Here is a 22,187-nt window from a genome sequence, read left to right on the forward strand (position 1 = left end):
ATACATTTTAAAGATCCGTTCCCAGCCTAAACACATCTGTTACCCACTCGTTACAAAGTGTCCATCTCGAACACTATTTACCAACAAACCTCTAGCAATCAGACCACTCCTTCTCCGCTTTGAAGAGAAATGCCAAGAACTAGACATAATGAACATATTACCTAATATTGCCCGCAAACCTGATCCACTCCCGCCTTGGTACTGCCTACCATCTGTGTGCGACTTCACATTAACACAATTTCGGAAAAAACATACACCACATGAACAGATATTACAAGAATATTTAGCACTCAACGAAAAATACGGAGAATACGAAGCATTTTATACCGATGGATCAAAATCGGCGCACTACGTGGGAAGTGCTGTAGTTCAGAATAATTGGGAACAAATAGTACGGCTTCCTGAGTGTGCATCCATTTTCACCGCCGAGTGTTACGCAGTCTTACTGGCTGTAGAAAAAATAATAAATGAGAACATTCAGAACAGTATCATTTACACTGATTCTCTGAGCATACTAACCTCACTTCACCATAGCAATGCAGTGATGCCACTAATCGGGGATATCATACATAACATAACGAGCGCCACAATACAGGGACAAGACATAAAATTTTGCTGGGTTCCCAGCCACATTGGAATCGCTGGCAATGAGAAAGCAGATGAATGTGCTGGAAAAGCTCGCAACAAAGAAATAAAGAAAGTGAACATTCCCTACAAAGATGGCATGAAGTTAGTACAGTTTAAGCTCAGAGATAAATGGCAGTCTGAATGGAATATTGAAGGTAATAATAAGCTCCACTTAGTAAAACCATTTATAGAAGAATGGAAGTCATGCTCCCACCAAGAACGTTTCATCGAAGTTATTTTATGCCGCCTCCGTATTGGACACACACATCTCACACACAACTTCCTACTTACAAAAGAAGACAAACCTGTTTGTGAAAAGTGCAGAGATGATCTAACAATAAACCACATATTATTCTCATGTACAGAACTTGAATCACTAAGGAAAAAACATTTTACTACCTTTTACAAAGAACACATTCCTTTTCATCCAGCATTGATTTTAGGCGAAGATGCACTTGTCAGTATACCCTGTGTTTTTAGCTTTTTAAGGGAAGCCAGTATTCTTCATCAACTCTAATTTACTCACCTTGTTCTTCACTGCATACAGTTATACACCTCAGCCACTTTCTCAATCATGAGAAGGAGGCTGAGGTCTTTTTCTGAGTTGTTGGGAGCCTCGAAATCCTTGCCGAGCCAAGGATGTCTGCGGAGGTAACCCAACTTTTAAAAGTTTCTCTATCAGACATTTTTAAAATTCTTGTCTTTTATCAGCTAGTTAGTAAAATAACTTTTAGGCCCTTTACACCGTCGTTTTTATCAACTTTGTTTTCACACTCTGCTCAAGCCAATCTTTCCATACCTTGTTCTTGGCGCATGATAGCCTTAGCTGCTTATGCGCCAATAAACCCAACACAACACAAAGAACCCGAGGTGGTCGAAATTTCCGGAGCCCTGCACTACGGCGTCTCTCATAGCTTTAGTCGCTTTGGGATGTTAAAACCCCATAAACCAAATCAAACAAATGGCCGCCTGCCTTTTGATATCCTGGCACTCCAGGAGACCCACCTGGAGCCCTCCCTCCTCCGCCTGCCTGGGTTCCTGGGCTACGCCGGAGCCACCCGCTTCACCACAACGTCCTGCTGCAGCTCCCCCTGCCTCGACCCGAGCCACCAGCAACACGGCCCGAGGAACGCCATCTACGTTCGGGCTGACCTCCCCCACGCCGTCGTAGCCCTGGATGACGCGCTCTCGGGCCCCCTGGAGGCGTGCGCCGTCACGGTAAGGATGAGCACCATGGACACCACCGTGGCATCCGCCTACATCCACTCGGGGAGCGCTGTGACCCTTCCATGATGGCGCCAGTCCTATCACACCTCGGACCCAGGGCCTTGGTGTGCGGGGACTTCAACGCCCACAACAAAGAGTGGGGCTGCCGCAGTACCTCCCGTGCGGGAAGAGTCCTCCTGCAGGCGATGCTGCAGGCGGGATTCTACCTCCTGAGGCCACCTCCCCCCACCTTCATCACACCCCAGCGCTCCTCCACCCTGGACCTGGCGTTCACGTCATCAGGGATCCGGTATGCCTACCAAAAGGCGGACGACACCTGGGGGTCGGACCACTTTCCCCTCTTCCTCAGACCCGCCCCCAAGTGGTCTCAGCAGGACAAGTCGTATGCGGTGGTCCGTTGGCAAGAATTCCGCTCCCTCTGCAAGGAGATCCCCGCCGACGGGAACTTCCTGGACCACGTGGCGGCCTGTGCCCGGCAGGCCCTGACCATCACCAAGGTCCTGGCTGGCTCTCCTGTTCCAGACCTCCACCTCCTGAACCTCAGGGCAAACCGGAGGCGCCAGGAGCGGATCGCCATGAGGACCCGCCTGACTGCAGACTGGACGGCCTACCGCCGCATCGACGCTGCCTGCCGGAGGCATGCCAGACGTCGCCGCCGGGAGAGCTGGACAGGGGTATGCTCGGAGACCCAAAGGTCCAGCCACTCGGGCAAAGCCTGGCGCCTGCTGCGGTCCCTGGTGAACCCGCGTATCCCCAGGCACCCCATCCTGGCCATCGCAATCTCCAGGGCTATCAGCACTGACACCCTGGCAGAACTGATGGCCGACCAATTCTGCCCTCCCAGCCCACCCGGCCCCACTTCCTTCGGAAGCCTTTCCTTCCGGCTCAGGCCCCCCACTGCCTGCAGAGATCCAGGCCCTGGTAGCTGCCCAATGTAACTCAAGCATCACGGCCCACGAGCTACAGGCAGTCCTGGACAGCCCACGAAGACGGAACGCTCCGGGGGTCGACGGCATCACACACCAGATGCTTCGCAACCTCGACGCCCCGGAGAGAGACCGTCTGCTTGCAAACCTGAACACCATCTGGGACTCCGCGACCCTCCCCGAGGACTGGCTGATGGCACTTGTGGTACCCATCCTCAAACCCAAGAAACCCTCCCGCCTGCCATCCTCCTACCGGCCGGTCTCCCTCACCTCCTCAGCCTGCAAATCCATGGAGGCAGTCGTCCTGGCCCGCCTCACCTGGATAACCCAAGTAACTGGCTTCCTTCCAGAGCAGCTGACGGGTTTCAGACGGGGCAGGTGCACAGCCGACTCCATAGCTTACCTGGTCTCCACCCTGGAGGATGCACGACAGAACGGGGACGCCGTCATGCTGGTCCTGCTGGACGTCCAGGCGGCTTTCGACACCCTACCACATGGCATCATCGATGAGGCCCTCTGCTGCCTGGGCGTCACCGGCCGGCTCCTGGAGTTCATCTGGGCCTTCCTACGGGGCCGCACCTTCCGGGTCCGAGTTGGTGGCCAGCTGAGCTCTCCCCGTCCCATCCTCACGGGGGTCCCTCAGGGCTCAGTCCTAAGCCCTCAGCTCTTCAACCCGGCCATGGCCGGGCTACCAACTGCCCTCAAGACCAGGTCCTCCCACAAGGTGCAGTGCTCAATCTATGCGGACGACGTGGCGCTCTGGGTGAGAGGGGCACCCAAGAGGATCCGGTCAATGCGCACCGCCCTCCAGAGAGCCCTGGACTCCTCAAGGACGTACCTGAAGTCCATCGGCCTCACCGTGTCCCCTACCAAGACCGAGGCCCTCCTTTATCATGCAAAGGGTCTCCAGGCACGTATCAACACCCTGAGGCTTGATGGGACCCGACTCACGTGGAAGGACCAGGTGCGTTACCTAGGCCTCCAAATCGACCGTCGCCTCTCATGGATCCCAGCCACAAAGGCCCTCCTGCCTACTCTGCGGCAGGTCGGCAGGGCAGTCCAACAGCTCCTTGCCAGAGGTCACGCTTGCTCCCCTTCCTGGGCCCTCCGCCTCTATCATGCGGCTGCCACTTCCCTTGTGACATATGCCCTCCCACTGGTGACACTACCACAAGCCCGCTTGAGGTCCCTGGAGCAAATCCACCGCTCTACACTGAGGCAGTGCATGGGCCTTCCTCGGTGCTCTCCCATTGCGGCCACCCACTCAGAGGCTGGGGCCTGGCCACTGTCTCTCCTCCTCCTCCAGACTGGGCTTCGACACCTGGACCGCCTGCACCACTCGCCAGACGGTGGGGCCCTCCTGTCCCGTTTCAGCCAGGCCCCGTCTTCCCGCATGGGGCTCCTATGGAGCACCTTCAACCGGCTCCTTGCCCCTCCTACAGCCCAGGAAGCAGGCCCCCCACCTCCCACCAGGCCTCCGCTCTCCATCTCCGTGGACATCAAGGACTGCAGCAAGAGGCGAACTCCGGCCGCTGCCCTCCAACAGAGCATTTCCGCTCTGCTGCATGAGACACTGGAAGGTCACCTACAGATCTTCACAGACGGCTCAGTCCTCCCGACCACCGCACAAGCTGCGGCAACCTGCGTCGTGCCAACCCTGGGTATAGCCCTGGCTTGCCGGCTAGGATTCCCGGCCAGCTCTACAGCGGCCCAACTGGCCGGCCTCCTTCTGGCCGCAGACCTCCTGAGTCTGATTCCTGAGCAGCAACCAACCGTCATCCTGACGGACTCAAGGGCTGCCCTCCTGCTCCTACGGCGAGAACAGACAAGGCAGGACACTGTTGCCTGCCTCAAGGCCCGCCTGATGACCATCGAGGACTCTGGCCACCCCGTTTCCCTGCAGTGGGTTCCCTCCCACGTCGGCATTGCGGGTAACGAGGCGGCAGACCAGGTGGCCGGAGCTGCTCACACCAGCGGCTCTCCCATCAACCCAGCAGTGACCAAACTGGACTTTGCCCGCCCCGCTCTCAGGCGGGCCATTCAGGGTCTCCACCCAGATCCCCGACTAGCCGCAGGGGAGCGCTTCCTAAGGGTCCCTGACGACCTGCCCCGTAAAGAGCGCTCCCTACTCCTGCGGCTCCGAACGGGCTCCTCCTGGACGCAGGCCCGTCTCCATCGCCATGACAGAGCCTCCTCCCCAGCCTGCTCCTCCTGTGGGGCCTGCGAGTCCCTGGACGCAGCACACACCACCATGGTCCAAGGCTACCGTGCCCTGGGCCTCCCCGCCACCTCATCCCAGGACCTGCTCCACCCTGCCCGCAGCCCCCTCGCTGCCTTCAGGCTACTCCTGGAGTTCCTTAGGAGACAGGCCTGGACACTCGGCTCTAAGCCGAAACCCCTCCCCAGCTGCTCAGCTGTATCCCCCTCCAGGACCCCAGCCCCCGTGCACCAGTCCCGGTGCATAGGAGCCCTCCCCGGTGTGAGCTGCACCACACGACAGAGGAGCCCCGTTCAAGTGACGACCACAGCGCGCGCGCTGCCTGCGAATCCCCCCCTCATCCCCACCCCGCTCCAAGCAGTGCCCCCGTTCAAAAGGGTGGCAGAATGCGAGCGTACTACCACACCCCCCCTCCCCCCCGTAGCCACAAGTAGTCGTCTCAAGGGACATACCTATCCCGCGACCTTCGTAGTGCTACGGCAATGTTCCCGCGAAGTGATATTGGGCATGGATTTCCTTAATGAGCATCAGGCGATCATCGACCTGCGATCCAAGCTGATCACACTTTCCACGGACGAGGCCATCCCGTCGATGAGGACTCCAGAACATCACTTAGTGTCCCACCCCGCTTAAGCGTCATCGTCACCGGAGGCGCCACAGAAGCGAATGACACTGATGCCATTGTCGAGGGGAACATGCAGTTGCTTCTGTACCGAGGAATCAGCATCGCAAGAGGCGTCGCACATTTCCGCCTACTAGGCCTAACTGGTTTCGCATCGACTCCGCACCGCAGCTCAGGGCGATTCGGGACTGACCAGCGCTCAGAAAGGTCCATTTGCCACATAGCGCTAAAAAGACACCGACACAAGGGAGATACACAGGAAGGGCGCTAACTTACAACTGAAGTTTATTGCATGAAACCAGGCAATATAACAGAGAAGAGGAGATAAAAACATTTTAAATAAGGAAGCACTCAAACAGCGTTATCGTCGAACAAGATTTACAGATTAGCAGACATGAAAAGCATTTCCTTGTCAGATAGAAACACTGAGGCAGCACTGACGCACATATCTTCCTTTTGTGAATGTATACTGAGCGCCTTGTGTAACGAGGTGTTGGTGCTTGGCGCCACCACGGACCCTTAGCCCCCACACCGAAGCTGTCATCCGTACCGTGGCGATAGGTTGAGAGGTGGAGGGAAGAAACCATGAACGGTGGCGGTCGAGGAAGTGGTCAATCCTCGGCCGATGGGCTCCTCGTCTGTCTACCAGGCGGGGAGTCCCGGGACCTTCCTCTGTGTATAAGGGTGAATCAGAGGCGACAAAGTATTAGGAACCCTTAGTCAGTACATGGCGTATGGATAAATCTGCAAAAAAATCTGATCGGCCCCCGAAAAGGGGTCGCACCGATGTGAAGAAACTGAGTGCACAGAAGCCAGAAACGTTTGCGAAGTTTTTTATGCTTCACTCAAACACTGATGTACCGGTAGCCAACCTGTCTGCATTTGTGATCGCCAACACTCTAAAGAACTGTGTAGGCAGAAACTACAAAGCAAAAAAGCAGCGAACCGGAGATCTCCTTGTAGAAATAAACACAAAAGAACAGAGCACCAAACTGATGTCATTACAGAATCTTGGAGAAATGAGCGTACAGGTAACCCCGCACCGCACCCTGAACCACTCAAAGGGCGTCATATCTGAATATGAACTCCTACAGAGTACCGATGCGGAAATGGAAGAACTAGCTGAACAAGGAGTAATAGCAGCCCGACGAATAACCATCCGGAGAAACAATGCTGAAATCAAGACCAAACACATTGTCCTAACTTTCAATAGCACAACTCTGCCTTATTCTATCCACGCCGCATACCTCCATTATAAAGTCCGCCCATACATACCGAATCCGAGACGATGTTTCAAGTGCCAGCGCTTTGGACACAGCATGTTGGCTTGCTGGGGTAAACCCACTTGTGTCACATGCGCAGAAGACGCACATACAGAGGAAAGATGCGAACGCACACCAAAATGCATCAACTGCAATGGCGCACATGGCGCGTACTCCAGGTCTTGCCCAGTCTGGAAAACAGAAAAACAAATCATAACTTTGAAGACCACAGAAAACCTGTCCTACCTTGAGGCAAAAAAACGCGTTTCTTTCCAACAGAAAGGGACATACTCTGAAGCGATGACGCGGGGACCGCCGCCGCCTTCAGTTTCTGTCGGCACACAGGTCGATCCGGTGGACCTGGGGTCGACAACCAAGTCCCCACCACAGAAGTCGGTGGTACAGTTCACAGGGCTGAAAATTTCGCGAGAAGACCACGCGATCCTCGCCGGAGGCCCTCAGGCCCCATTTTCAGCAGCGGCATCCTCGGCGACAGACACCCAGAACAGCTCAGCTGAACTGGACCTGTCGCCCCACCCCTCTAAGAAGGCAACTGCTGGCCGAAGAGACTCTGCCGCTGTAGCAGGGCCTGGTTCAGCGGTGCCGAAAAAAAAGACAAATGCGAAGGCCACGGGCCATCGCAACCAAGAAGCATCCTCCACGGCCTCCGTGGAGGATATGAATGTCAGTGAAAGTCCGCCGACATCTAAAACTCACACATCTGCGGCGTCTCCGCAGAAATCCGGCGCCACTCCTGGTTCGCCACCGCTGCAGCGGCGGCGAGACTCCCTAGAGAAGAAAGGGAAACCACGAATCACTGCTCCTGAGAAGAAAACTTTCCCCAATCCCCAGCTTATCACAATGGCGTATCTAATACAATGGAACTGTAGAGGTCTACACAGAAACTACACAGACATAACCGAAATGCTGAAAACAATGGCACCTACAGCTGTGTGCCTGCAGGAAACAAACCTTGGGCCACAGCACACAAACATCTTTAAAAAATATAATATTTTCCGGAAATACCGAGTGCAAGCTAGCCGACTCTCAGGAGGCGTCGCTATCATTACGCAAAGCGATGTCCCTGGAAGAGAGGTATCATTAAAGACAAACTTAGAAGCGGTCGCAGTAAACATCATTAGCCATAAAAAAATAACAATATACTCTGCGTACATACCACCACACAACACAGTTACCATGCATGACCTAGAACTTCTGGAACAGTTGTCTGAGCCATATGTGATAATGGGGGATTTTAACGCACACTCCTCATTTTGGGGAAGTGAGCATACTGATTCCAGGGGTCAGCTCATCGAGGATTTTATTCTTTCGAATAACATATGTTTAATGAATACGGGAAAAGCCACGTACGGCTGCCCCAGCTCTGGAAAAATGACCTTCCTCGATTTAGCATTTTCATCACCATCTGTTTTTAATGATTTTATATGGGATGTTTAGATGGCCCTCGGGGAAGTGATCACTTACCTACAGTTTTATAGCTAACATCAGCTACATTCATCCTCCCTACGAAGCCATGGCGATGGAAAATTCAATTCGCCGATTGGGCACTTTTCAGAACGAAGGCCACACTAGAAAAAGAATATGCCGATACCTTACGATAGAAGAAATAAATGAAAAATTTGTCACATGCTTAATATCTGCAACAATAGAAGCAATCTCACAAACGTCTGAAATTGCACGAAAAACACAAAGTTTGGTGGTCAAATGAATGCTCATTGGCTAAAAAACAGCAAAACAAGGCTTGGGGCAACCTTCGCAGATATCCCACTGCAGGAAACTTGCTCATCTTCAAAAGGGCTAGAGGCAAAGCACGATACATTAGACGCAACTCAGAAAGGGCGTCATGGCAACAGTACATATCCTCCATAAACAGCTCAATATCATCAAAGAAAATGTGGGAGCAGGTGCGGAAATTCACAGGAAATTTTACTCCATTCACATTTCCAATGCTAACAACACCCGGTACTCAAACAACATTAGAAGAGCAGGCCAACATATTGGGTGAGCATTTTTTCACAGCTTCAAGCTCATCCAACTACACACGCACATTTCAAAAGCACAAAACAATAGTAGAAAAACAAAACTTCCCTTTGGAACATGCATACATGAAGACTACAATCAGCTTATTACAATGCAGGAACTAAACACAGTACTAACATCCGGTAAAATGACAGCACCAGGCCCTGACAATATACATTATGCCATGCTTGCTCACCTCTCTGAGAGAGGCTCTCCTAAAATTTTTCAATAAAATATTTATCAGTGGAGAAATCCCCCAAGTATGGAAAGAAGCAATCATAGTACCCTTCCTAAAACCTGGGAAACCACCAACTAGTCCCACCAGTTACAGGCCAATAGCACTCACTAGCTGTATAGCAAAATCATTCGAAAGCATTCTAAACATCAGACTAACCTTCATACTTCAGTCCCGCCAACTTTTAGATATACACCAGTGCGGCTTTAAAAAGACATGTTCCACAACCGATCACCTTGTTCGCTTTGAGAACACAGTTCGGGAAGCGTTCATCCACAACCAACACTGTATCGGGGTCTTCTTCGACTTGGAGAAGCTAGGCTTACGATACCACTTGGAGGTTAGGTATCCTCCGTGACCTAGCGGACCTAGGTATCCGCGGCAGGATGCTGGGCTGTTTGAGCGACTTCCTAAGCAACCGCACATTCAGAGTCCGCCTAGGCGCAACCTTCTCCAACACTTATATTCAAGAAACGCGTACCCCAGGGGTGCATCCTCAGCACGACCTTATTCATCATCAAAATGAACTCCATAGGAAAAGTAATCCCAAAATCCATAATGTCCTCAGTTTACGTAGATGCTCTCCAAATAGTTTGCACGTCTTCCAGCATACCTACTTGTGAGCGACAGATACAAATAATAAATAAACTGGCTACCTGGGCAGATAGAAACGGTTTTAGATTTTCTCCTCAGAAAACAGTAGCGGTTCTGTTCTCTTTGAGACGAGGCCTACAGGCCGACCCCACACTATATCTGAACCAAACCCCATTACCTGTGAAACAAGAGCATACATTTCTAGGGGTAACTTTCGATAAAAAGCTTACTTTCTTGCCACATATAAACAGCTTAAAGAAAAAAGGTTCCCAGGCCCTCAATATACTGAAACTACTGTCAAGAAAACGCTGGGGGTCTGATAGGGCATGCCTGTTACATATATATCGTTCTCTGGTTCGCTCTAAGTTAGACTATGGGTGCTGATGTGCTCGGGGATCGGGACCAGGGCCTTCACCGCATTAGGGCGAAGCAGGCAGACTACGGAGGGAAGCCTTCGGGAGGAATAGCAAAGCTTGAAGGTTTAATTTTACATTTTGTACAGTAGCAAGTAGACCAAAGTCAGAAAATGAGGGAGGATGATCTGGCACCCCACAGATGGCTGCTTAAATGCCGTTCAGATTCCCCAGGCACCCAGCTAGGGAATCTGATCTCTGGTTGAGCTCGTGGCACCGCACAGACACACACACACACGGGCAAGGAGGAACATGGCGTCTCTCAGTCGCGAACTGTTTGACCAGGCCCAAAGGTCGTTGCTGCTGTGTGATGAGCTTGATCGATGGGGACGCGAGCGCTGACCGCTCACAACGGTGACCTCTTCAGGGACAAATTAGCCGTGTCGCCCTTCTGCTTTGTCTGCTGCCCAGGGCGCACGCGGGTAATCAGTTAGCGGCGCCGCCGCCCCGCCGTCGTCGCCACTGGGTCTCGTCGGTCAGTCCACGGGCAGTCCAGGAGAAGCGCCGCACTCAGCCCTCCCGGCGAAGGGGATTAGAGCTTTTGTCCACGCCAACGCCGAGAAACAGCCGCGCTTTTGGCCGCATACCTGACGGCGCCTGACTGGCTCGCCGGTTTCCGCTGCTAGTCCCCAGCAGCGCAGTCCGGCCCCAGAACCGCATTCAGCATCGCCGGCGAAGGGGATTAGAGCTTTTGTCCACGCCAACGCCGAGAAACAGCCGCGCTTTTGGCCGCATACCTGACGGCGCCTGACTGTCTCGCCGTTCTCCGCTGGCCGGGCCTCCGATCATTACAGTCCGTCCGCCGCCAAGAAGACGTCACGAAGTGGTTGCAGCTGATCGGTGCACCACGAATGTACGTCAGTGTCCGAGTCCTTCTGCTCGACAGGAAGCCCTGCACATCTTGCAGGGGTCCTCGAAACGGAGCATTAGTCATCAGGCCTACGCTAAGCCCATACCTCCAGCAGGGCAGCACACGGCCAGCCTCAGAGAACTGCCAGGCTTTCGGGTAAGGTTAGACAAAGGCTGTAAATTTTGATACACCCCCAGCCCTCGCTCGAAAGCGCATGCCTGGAAAGCTGGCCTACCGGACCTAGTTGAGCCAATTTTGTTTTCTTTTGTAATGGAAGACACTCGCTTCCGAATTTTGAACAAAGAAAACCGCTCCAACTAGACGACAAAGAGAACAAAACGGTGACGCTTCGGAGATGCAAATGCGGAGAAACAAATCCAAACTTTTTCTCTCGGGAACTTAAGTACTTCCAACAGGGCCACGGAGAAAACGCGTGCTGAGGCCCTCGCGTTTCAGTTTTCTCGCCCTCTTTGTAATGGAGTACAACTCGTAATTACCACTAGAATTACGAGCGTGCTTACCTCCCCTCATTTGCATGACCGCATTGTGCCGTCACCTTTGCTCAACCTGGCAAAGCTTTCCTCAATATCGGAGCCCAAGTCATTAATATCTTTAATGCCTTAAAACAAAGTTGCTCCCGGCGCTTATGCCAGTGTCCTACAATGGCCCGTCTTTCCAGCATTTCCGCGTGACAGCGGACGCTGCTGTACATAAGCACTACCTGTGCATTCTCAAACAATTAGCATTAAAAGTAATGCAAGACCACTGCTGCAAAACTTAATGACCATACCAAAACTACACATAGTCAAAACTTTTTCGGCAGCAGCAAAAAAAGAAAAAGCAAACAGCAGAGACTCATTCTCGGAATCTGCTAACTACCCCCGTCGCGACACGAGGGGTCCTATTCTTCAGCCGCGCTCGGCGCGGTCGCAGACTAACAGTAGCTGGGGCTGCCGAGACCGGACAAAAGCCGATGGGCTTAAATGCGCGTTCACCTCTTCGGGCTCCAGACGCCACGCGACATTGATTTGTTCCGCACCCCGGCCGCGCGTCTCCTACACCTGAGCAGGATTTGAAAAGAATGCGGGAGGGGGACGATCTAAGAAAGCAATGCCTACGAGCATTCCCCCCTCGATTCAAGAATGGCCTCAGACTGAAACGCGTTCTGCTGCGCTCTTTCGGGTGGTAGCTATGCTTGCTTCTCTGTGGCCTGCTACAAGCTTCGCTCGTCCAGCAAGAACTACCGCAGCGTCGCCACGATGGGTCGAGTGGCCTTCGTTTCATCTGAACCCTTCCTGTCAGTCTTGCCTTTGTGCGGTGTCTATTGCATCTGGCGTGCCGCGGTGACCGTCTCGGCCGATTGCACTGTTGGCTGGCCTTTAGCTTTCCGGTGTCTTTGGCCCGTACTGTGTCTGTTCTCAGGAGAGCACACTCTCGCTTGGTTCTCCCTGCGCGCGGCCGCCTTCTGAAAACTGCCTTAGCAGATCGGCCCTGCGCGCCTCCCTTTCTCGCGGTGTCCTCATCCTCCTCGTCTACTCTTTGACGCAGCACCGAGCCGCATTTCCCACTTGATTTTGAACAATGGGCTCGTGCTTTCGGCGAGTCACTGCACGTCGCAGTATCTAACTCTCTCGTAGCGTTTTTGTCCTTTGTGCTACCCTCTCGATCGCAGCAATCAACCTCACTTATCAAGAGAGCATCTGCCTTAGGGTTAGAGACGGCCGCCTTCTTCCCGGAAAGTGCACGCTCCTCTGGGCTCAAAACCGCCGCGCTGCACCTTTCCTTACTGCTAGCAGTGCCTACATTATCCCCCGAGCCCTCTCGGCTTGCGGATATGCACTTTTCGCTAGCCTTAGTGTCCTGATTATCCCCCGAGCCCTCACGGCTTGCGGATATGCACTTTTCTCTAGCCCTAGTGTCCACATTATCCCCCGAGCCCTCACGGCTTGCGGATCGGCAGTTTTTCTCATTGCTAGCCTGAGTGCCTTCACAATCCCCCGAGCCCTCGCGGCTGGTGGATCTGCACTTTTCTTCATTTCTAGCCTCAGTGCCTACACTATACCCCGAGCCCTCGCGGCTTGCGGATCTGCACTGTTCTCTAGATTTTTGACCTAAATCATCGGTCGCTGCTGCTGAAGTAGCCTTTTTTTCTAGAGCCAAATCTGCCCTATCCCGGCACTTTTTAACAGCCCTCGTGTCTTTCGGCGACTGAGCGGTGCTCCTAAGTCGGTCGCTGACACTGTCGTGGTGTAGCCTACCACAGTCACTTTGGGTTTCGAGATCGAGCTCTGCGGGAATTCTGAAGTTTCGGAGGAGCGCACTTTGAGCTTTCGCGTAGTTTTTCGCATCCTCGTCCGACAGGCGCGCTAATATGTTGGCGACTTCACACGGGAGGACACCCAGCAGCATTATTGACCAATAACCCTGGTCCAGCTGCTCCTCCGTACAAATTCCTTCAAAATTTTTTAGGAAAGTCCTGATGTTATCGCCTGTCCTGAAAACACTTAATCGAGATCGAATTCCTTGCATTTTGATCAAGTTAAGTTCACGTGTGATTTCCCGCAGCTCTGTTTCCCGCTCTTTTCGAGCTACTTCATCCCACTCTCGCATCTTTTGATCGAGCCGTTTTTTCTCGATCTCCATTTGCTCTTCGCGCTTCCTCTTTTCCTCATCCCACTCTCGCGCCTTTTTTTGTTCCCGCGCCTTCTCTAATTCCTCCCGAATGTACTCCCAACATCCGACTATCTCCTCCGCGTCTGCACCGCTTGCCTTAATTGCCTCAATTAAGAGCGGTTTCCTACGGATAGACCCACAATCAATGCCCAATTTCCCGCATATCAAAACCAGGTCCGGTCTGCGCAGCTTTTTCCAGTCCATGTCTGCTCCCCAAGCGACGGCTAGTCTCTACTAGTGGTCAGAGAAGATTCCCAGGCAATCTCTGGAGCCACATTCCATTACCTAGGTTTACAAATTTCCAAAGTTGTACAACCTGGCAAAACTCAAAGAGAAAAGACCGTGCACTTACCCATACCGGAGCCAGGACGCCGCGCAGACCATCCCACAGCTGCCAACCAGTTGATGTGCTCGGGGATCGGGACCAAGGTCTTCACCGCATTAGGGCGAAGCAGGCAGACTACGGAGGGAAGCCTTCGGGAGGAATATTCAAGCTTGAAGGTTTATTTTACATTTTGTACAGTAGCAGACCAAAGTCAAAAAATGGGGGAAGATCTGGCACCCCACAGATGGCTGCTTAAAGGGACCCTGAAATGATTTCTTCAATCATATTTTATTGCAACAACTCTGTAGAGGTGGTCTCTGCGAGTATTCTATAGTAGGATACAACTTAAAAAAACAGCAGTTGCTAACACTGGGCCACGGTCCGCGTCGTCCTGTATTACTCCGCTGGCCAATCGCAACTGTAAACGAAATCAGCTTTTTAATGTTTGACTATATCAAACAATCAATGTATCGAAATTCTAGAGCTCAATTTTTTTTTCTTGTGATAAGCTTCTTGTTTAGGTAACAAGAAGCGTTTAAGCAGCGGACTACTTTTTTGTCGTGGAGGAATTCTGTGCGCGAAGGCTGAATGTGGGCGGAGCTTCACTGCAGACTTAAGTTGTATCCGACTATAGTCTGATTCAGAAAGCTGCGCGTGGAACCAATAATTTACAAACAATTTTTCAAACTTGCCGCTCACAGCCGATTAGGGCGACACCTCACCGCGCGTTTTTACCCGCCCCTACCACTTGACGTAAACTGGGCAGCCTTGGCCATGGACTGGGCGACCCTTCTCATTGGCTCTGCCCATTGACGTCACGCGCAATTTTTGCAACATTTCATTTGAAACTGAGCACTGATGCTCCTTGAAATATTATTTTATTGATTGCTTATTATTTTTTTAAAACATACGTATACAGAGGTAAGAATCCAGCGCATTTCTTGAAATTAATGTGGTACTTCCGGTAAAGAAGGAAATCCGTCTGCTCACAAAAGCGTGTGTTTTCGTCAAATCTCGGCGCCCGCCTTTGCGAGTTTCCTAGCTGCGCCGACGAGTCGCTGCTTTAGTGTACTAGAATTATATATATCGCTGCTGTCGTCGCCCTGTGGGTCTCGGTATGGCGTGTACTAAAAGGCTCGAAGCCCATCTCAGCGGTGGCTGCACGCAGCCGCGCCAGGGCTGTGGCATGTTGCAAGTTGCGCGTCCGCGCCGAGGGTGGCGCCCCGGTCGAAACGATTGCAGCGATCCTGGTATCGGCGGTAAACGGGGCTGCATTTAAGCCTAATAAAAGTGAAGTTTTTCGACCACTATCAATAATAAAAACATGCTTATGAACTAAATTATAACCAGCCATAGGTATTAAAAATAAGACATCAAAGAAATTAGTTGCGAAGATGACGACGCGGGTAACGCGGCAGCAGACGACAAGCAGACGACGCACGGTCAGCCGCGCAAGCGAAAACGGCGACGTCGGCGACATTCGCACTGCAGCAGCGTCATTGGCGTCATGTCGAGTCACACAGTGAGCTTTTCTTGGAGTCTTTATACATAAGAACTAGCACTGCAGCATATTATGTTGTCCCTAGCCCAACGCACTGTGATTTCTTCTACACGAGTCAAAGGTTGAAAATTTTCTCTGCCTTTCTCTGCGTGTGTTTATTCATAGCCACAGACTGATGCGTTTCAGTACAGGTCAGATGTTTTACTTCCCTGCTATTTACCTAAATCTCTTACAAAGTCGCGTACAAACGTATATTCAGTCATGTAGCATTTTATTATGTATTCTGTACCTTGATACCTTTTTTTATCCCCTATATATTCTCTGTGCGCTCATGTCTTCTAGGTTTACATAATGGCGTTTTTTTTATTTTGATTTTTAGGATGCCTGTTACTGATACTGCAATGTCACTCATACTTAAAATCACTTTTTGGACATCGATTGTCACTGCTGATGTTCTTTTAATAAATTGTTCTTTGTACAAAACCATTTACGCTTTTCGTCCTCGATCGAGCGCAGCTGCTAAGCAGTCGCGCCGCTCGCCACCATACACCATGCTACATCAACAGACACATCGAAATACAAAAGCGAGTGAGCAGATTCCGTAAGTACTTAGGAAATCAAGCGTGAATGCAGCGCGGGATCAGTTAATCACCAGTATTTACAAAGCTTGGATCGAGCAAGCGGCCGCCAGCACCAGTAACGCGCGAGTACAGTGCACTGTAGCGCGAGCAACCGGCCACAGCTAGCCGCCAGCAGCCGCCTAAACGCGCGCCGCCATATTGGATTTTTGATGCGTTTACCGCCTCTCCCAGGTGCCGCCACCATCGCCTTCGAAAAAAAAACGTCCCCATTGGCTCTATGAGAGTGTCACTCCCTTGGCCGCGCTTCGAGCTCCGGATCCATGCTGTTCGAGCAGCAATCAGGAGACAGATGTGCGAAAACTTGGACGGCGCGGCACCGATCGTCATCAGAAAGACTGCCAGCTATACTCGAGCAGCGACAAAGCATGCCTGCTTATGTTGGGAGCTTTCGGCAACGGCACCGCTCGCGGGCTCTCCGAGCGACGAGCTCTGCTGCTGCCTGGCTGTCGTGGTTGTCGCTAGGCCTATAGCTCGTTTCGCGTCGAAGAGGCAGCGGCCGGCGCTTCGGAAGTCGCCTGAGCTATAATAAAACGCTTACTCTACACATCGCTTTACAGTCAACAGCATCATCTCACAATAAAGTAATAGTATGTGGTCACTTTCCGCGACGCCTTCAGCCGCGAAGCGAGCGGGCGCCAGGCGAGCCGGACCCCAACGTCAGGCCAGCTGCAGCTGCAAGGCGGTTGTGGCCAGAAATTTGCTCGTATCACAGTTGTTACCTTTACCAGCATCCCCGCAGGGAGGCGTCTGCAGCATGCAGACGTTGGTGAGTGGCGACACCACGGGGTTAACCCGAGCATCCGCAGGGACATCCCCACAAGGGGATGATGGTGAACAATGCATCACCACGGACCCGAGCATCCGCGCTTAGCCGTGCGTGGCATCGCCGTGTCCGGGGAAAAGGGGATCCTGGTGGTTGAGCCGATGCCGAGCGTTTGGACCCTTAAGGCCCCTCGGCGGAGGCAACACACCACTTTGGCCCCAGCTTCCTGTAGACGGCACCTCCGGCCTGACCCGACTGGGGGAAATCGGCAGTCGCCTTTTCCTGTTCTCCTCTCATCTTTCACTTTCCTATCTCCTTTCTTACAACTTTCCTGTATCCTCCTCCCTTCTTTGTTTTTTCCTCTTTTTCCTGGCGGCGAGGGTTAACCGTGTGTGACCAACTACCCTGAGTTGAGTCATATTAGGTTATAGTTAAGGTGTACAGCTGGCGTGGGCAGGACTTACTTTCAAGTTCCTGTCGCGTCCCCTTGTTGGACTCCATGGTGGGTGGCTGGCACCATGACCGAAAAACCAAATTTTTTTATGGCTCCCCCCCTTTCCAAACTTGATCGCTCTCTGAAAAGAGTGCGGAACGAAGCAGCAGACTTTTTCGAAAAAGAAACCGACATTCACTAAGTTTCATGTTATACACAGTAACTGTGAACAAAAGCAAGCCCGAATCATATCCCCATTTCTTGTTACCAAATGCCTAACAGATACCTTAGGGCCTGGCTACAAGGTATCCAAAATGTCAAGCGGCGACCTACTCCTCGAACTACGCGAGAGCATCCAGTGCTCGAAACTTGCAAACATCGATTCCATAGGGGACATCTCTGTCTCCGTGACTCCCCACCGATCCCTCAACTCAGTCAAAGGCGTTATCTCCGAAGCTGACTTTATCCACCTTACAGAAACCGAAATGCTTCAAGGACTCTCCGACCAGAATGTAATTGACGTCCATAGGATCAAAATCCGCAAGGATAACAAGGAAATAGACACTAAACACATGGTCCTTACATTTAACACCAGCAGCTTACCCGAAACAATCGAAGTAGGGTACCTGAAAGTCAACGTAAGACACTACATACCCAACCCCCGTCGCTGTTTCAATTGCCAGAAGTTTGGCCATGGCTCGCAGAGCTGCCGCGGCCGCAAAACCTGCGCGAAATGCGCATCAAAGGACCACCAGTCTGAGGAATGTGACGCAGCACTACGCTGCGCAAATTGCGAAGGAGACCATGCTGCGTACTCCAGGGCGTGTCCGTCCTGGAAAAAAGAGAAAGAAATCATTACCATAAAGACAAAAGAAAACATTTCATTTAAAGAAGCCAGAAGGCGTTTTGCAGTTACAAATACATTCTCCTTCTCAGCAAAACCAAACTTCGCTGATGTGGTGCGCAGGGGCGTAGCACCACACAGCACTCCGGCACCTGCCGCGGCCACTTACACCGCGCCTGTGGCAGTGCCATCCACGCCCCAGGCAGAGACAGCGAAAGCTGCTCTGCCAACTACAAGCCAGGGAGTGCCGGCCCACGGGTCAACACCCCGCAGGACTTCCCCCCGTCGGGGGAGGCCCGACACCCACACACCTGCGGAATCGCCGCGGTCGTCCAGCACCTCTTGCGAGGTGATGGACCAAACTCCCAGCCCGCCTGCTTTACAGCGGCGGAACAGCTCTCTTGAGCGGAAAAAAGGCAGGGCCACCATAACGGCCCCAGAACATAAGTAAACTCTCAATCGTTCCTATCCCAAACATAAATATGGCTTTCCTAGTTCAGTGGAACTGTAGAGGAATGTTGAGGAACTACAATGACATAAAAGATATCCTAGGGTCAATCTCGCCCGTAGTCTTATGTCTTCAAGAAACAAATCTAGGTCCACAACATACAAATATCCTGAAACATTATAAAACTTTTAGACGCGATCGTGAGCAGGCAAATAGACTATCTGGAGGCGTTGCGATCGTCGTGCAAAGCGGCGTCCCTGCTCGAGAAGTCATACTCAAAACTAAACTTGAAGCCGTCGCGGTCAGTGTCGTCAGCCATAAAACAATTTCTGTCTGTTCTGTATATATTCCTCCACATTTTACATTAACAGTCCACGATTTACAAGAACTTATCAATGAACTTCCAGAACCGTATCTAGTAGTTGGGGACTTCAACGCTCACTCCCCTTTTTGGGGAAGCGAACGCTGTGACTCTAGAGGACAAACAATCGAAGATTTTATACTTTCTAATAATGTCTGTCTTTTAAATACGGGAAAAGCCACATATTGCTGTCCAAGCTCAGCAAAAATGAGCTCTCTCGATTTAGCTTTCGCATCACCATTACTTTTTAACGATTTTAAATGGGATGTTTTAAATGACCCCATGGGCAGCGATCACTTACCTACCATCATCAGGCTCTCATCGTCCACTCCAATCATCCCCACAAGGCCACGGCGCTGGAAAATTCAGCTCGCCGACTGGTCACTTTTTACAAAAAGTGCCACTCTGGAAAAGGAATTTTGTGACGACCTTAGCACAGATGAAATTAATGAGAAGTTTACTGAATGCATAATATCGGCCGCAACACTCGCTATACCACAAACAACAGGACTTGCACAAAAGAAACACAAAGTGTGGTGGACAAAAGAATGCACATTAGCAAAAAAACAACAAAAGAAAGCCTGGAGCGCTCTGCGTCGATATCCCACTGCAGAGAACCTACTCACCTTTAAGCAGGCAAAAGCCAGAGCGCGGTATGTGCGAAGAAATGCAGAGAAAACCTCTTGGCAGAAATATGTCTCCTCAATAAATAGTTCAATAACATCAAAGAAAATGTGGGAAAAAGTGCGTAAATTTACTGGTGACCATACCCCTTTCACACTTCCTCTCTTGACAGCACCCGGGACACAAACATCTTTAGAAGAACAGGCCAACATACTGGGCGAGCATTTTGCTGAGATCTCAAGCTCATCCAACTACACAAACACATTTCAAAAACACAAAGCAATAGCTGAGAAACAAAGATTCCCATCTGGAGCAGGTGTTCATGAGGATTATAACCAGCCTCTCACACTAGAATAATTAAATAAGGTACTATCTTCTGGCAAAAAGACAGCACCGGGACCAGACAACGTGCATTACGCTATGCTTGCACATCTCTCCGAGGCTGCTGTAGAGGCACTGTTAAAATTCTTTAATAAAATCTGGATAACTGGCAATATACCTGACGAGTGGAAAAAAGCAGTCATAATACCTTTTCTCAAACCCGGAAAACCACCAACAAGTCCTAGCAGTTACAGACCAATAGCCCTCACCAGCTGCATTGCTAAATCTTTCGAAAGTGTAATAAACATTAGATTGACCTTCATACTTGAATCTCGGCAACTATTAGATACACACCAATGTGGGTTTAAGAAAGCATGCTCAACCACAGATCACCTTGTCCGTCTAGAAAACACCATCCGGGAGGCGTTCATCCACAAGCAGCACTGTATTGGGGTCTTCTTCGACTTGGAGAAGGCCTACGATACTACGTGGAAGTTCGGCATCCTCCGTGACCTAGCAGAGCTAGGTATCCGCGGCAGGATGTTGAACTGCTTGAACGACTTCCTGGCTAACCGCACATTCCGAGTCCGCCTAGGAGCAACTCTCTCCATGACTTTCACCCAAGAGAACGGCGTACCCCAGGGGTGCATTCTAAGCACGACACTCTTCATAGTAAAAATGAATTCCTTAGCTAAAGTAATACCCAAGTCCATAATGTATTCAGTCTATGTAGATGACCTACAAATAGCATGCACGTCCTCCAGCATATCAACCTGTGAGAGACAAATACAAATCACACTAAATAAACTAGGTGCTTGGGCAGACATAAATGGGTTTAAATTTTCTCCTCAAAAAACAGTAGCTGTTCTTTTTTCATTGCGACGAGGCCTACAGGTCGATCCCAATCTATACTTGAATCACACTGCGCTACCAATTAAACTAGAACACAAATTTTTAGGCGTAACTTTCGACAAGAAACTCACATTTCTACCACATATTAACAACCTTAAAAAGAAAGCTTCTCAAGCCCTCAATATATTAAAAGTTCTCTCACGGAAGCGGTGGGGGTCCGATAGAGCAAGCCTTTTACAAATATATCGCTCTCTGGTGCGCTCCAAGCTGGACTACGGGTGCATAGTATATGGTTCGGCAAGAGCATCCTACTTAAAAAGATTAGACCCCATTCATAATCTTGGTCTGCGCCTATCATCCGGAGCATACAGAACATCACCAGTAGTTAGCCTTTACGTTGAAACTAATGAAGCCGCTCTTGAGGATCGTAGAATCGCCCTTACATGCTCATATGTCTTAAAAATCCGTTCTCTTCCGAAACATCTCTGCCATCCAGTTGTCACCAAGTGCCCATCTAAAAGATTATTCATCAACAAACCACATTCTATCAGACCATTACTGCTGCGCTTTGAAGATAAATGTGAAGAGCTAACAGTACTAGATGCCCTACCTAATATTGCACAAAGGAATGAATATTTACCACCATGGTACAGCCTGCCTTCAGTATGTGACCTCACAATGACACATTTAGATAAAAAGCAAACGCCAAATGAGTACATATTACAGGAATTCTTTGCACTACAAGAAAAGTATGACACTTACATTGAATTTTATACCGATGGCTCAAAAACAGAAAGTCACGTTGGAAGTGCAGTAATCCAAGGAAGAAACAAACAGATAATGCGACTACCAGAATGCGCATCGGTTTTTACTGCTGAGTGTTATGCCATCTTTGTAGCTGTGGAAAAAATAGTAAAAGAGAATATCAAAAATAGCATCATTTACACCGATTCCCTGAGTATGCTCAAAGCACTGCACTCCAGAAATGCTGCTGAACCCATAATAGGTAACATCATACATAACATTGTTAAAATCACAAAACAAAAACATAACATTCAATTCTGCTGGGTTCCTAGCCATGTTGGAATCGTAGGTAATGAGAAAGCAGATGTATGCGCTGCACAAGCCCGGAATGGCCAAATAAAGCAAGTGAACATACCGCACAGGGATTGCTTAAAGTTTATCAACAGTAAACTCAGAAATAAGTGGCAGGCCGCATGGCAAGATCACGTAAACAACAAATTACATTCTGTGAAACCAATTTTAGGGGAATGGCAATCATGTAGGCATCAAGAACGTTTTACCGAAGTTATCTTATGTCGGCTCCGCATTGGACACACCCACCTCACGCACAACTTTCTGCTAGCCAAACAAAACAAACCTCTCT

General features: G+C 50.7%; 1 protein-coding gene across 1 annotated transcript; it reads left to right on the forward strand.

Moving 5' to 3' along the window:
- Positions 1-4,173: 4,173 nt before the first annotated feature.
- On the forward strand, positions 4,174-12,483 carry LOC149338977 (uncharacterized). Its single transcript, XM_089550843.1, has 2 exons — positions 4,174-5,257; positions 12,437-12,483. Exons 1-2 carry the CDS (start codon positions 4,174-4,176, stop codon positions 12,481-12,483), a joined length of 1,131 nt encoding a protein of 376 aa, XP_089406969.1.
- Positions 12,484-22,187: the final 9,704 nt, after the last annotated feature.

The sequence above is a fragment of the Amblyomma mixtum genome, chromosome 6, assembly GCF_055824585.1.
Source record: "Amblyomma mixtum isolate Tamu chromosome 6, ASM5582458v1, whole genome shotgun sequence".
Classification (NCBI taxonomy): Eukaryota; Metazoa; Arthropoda; class Arachnida; order Ixodida; family Ixodidae; genus Amblyomma; species Amblyomma mixtum.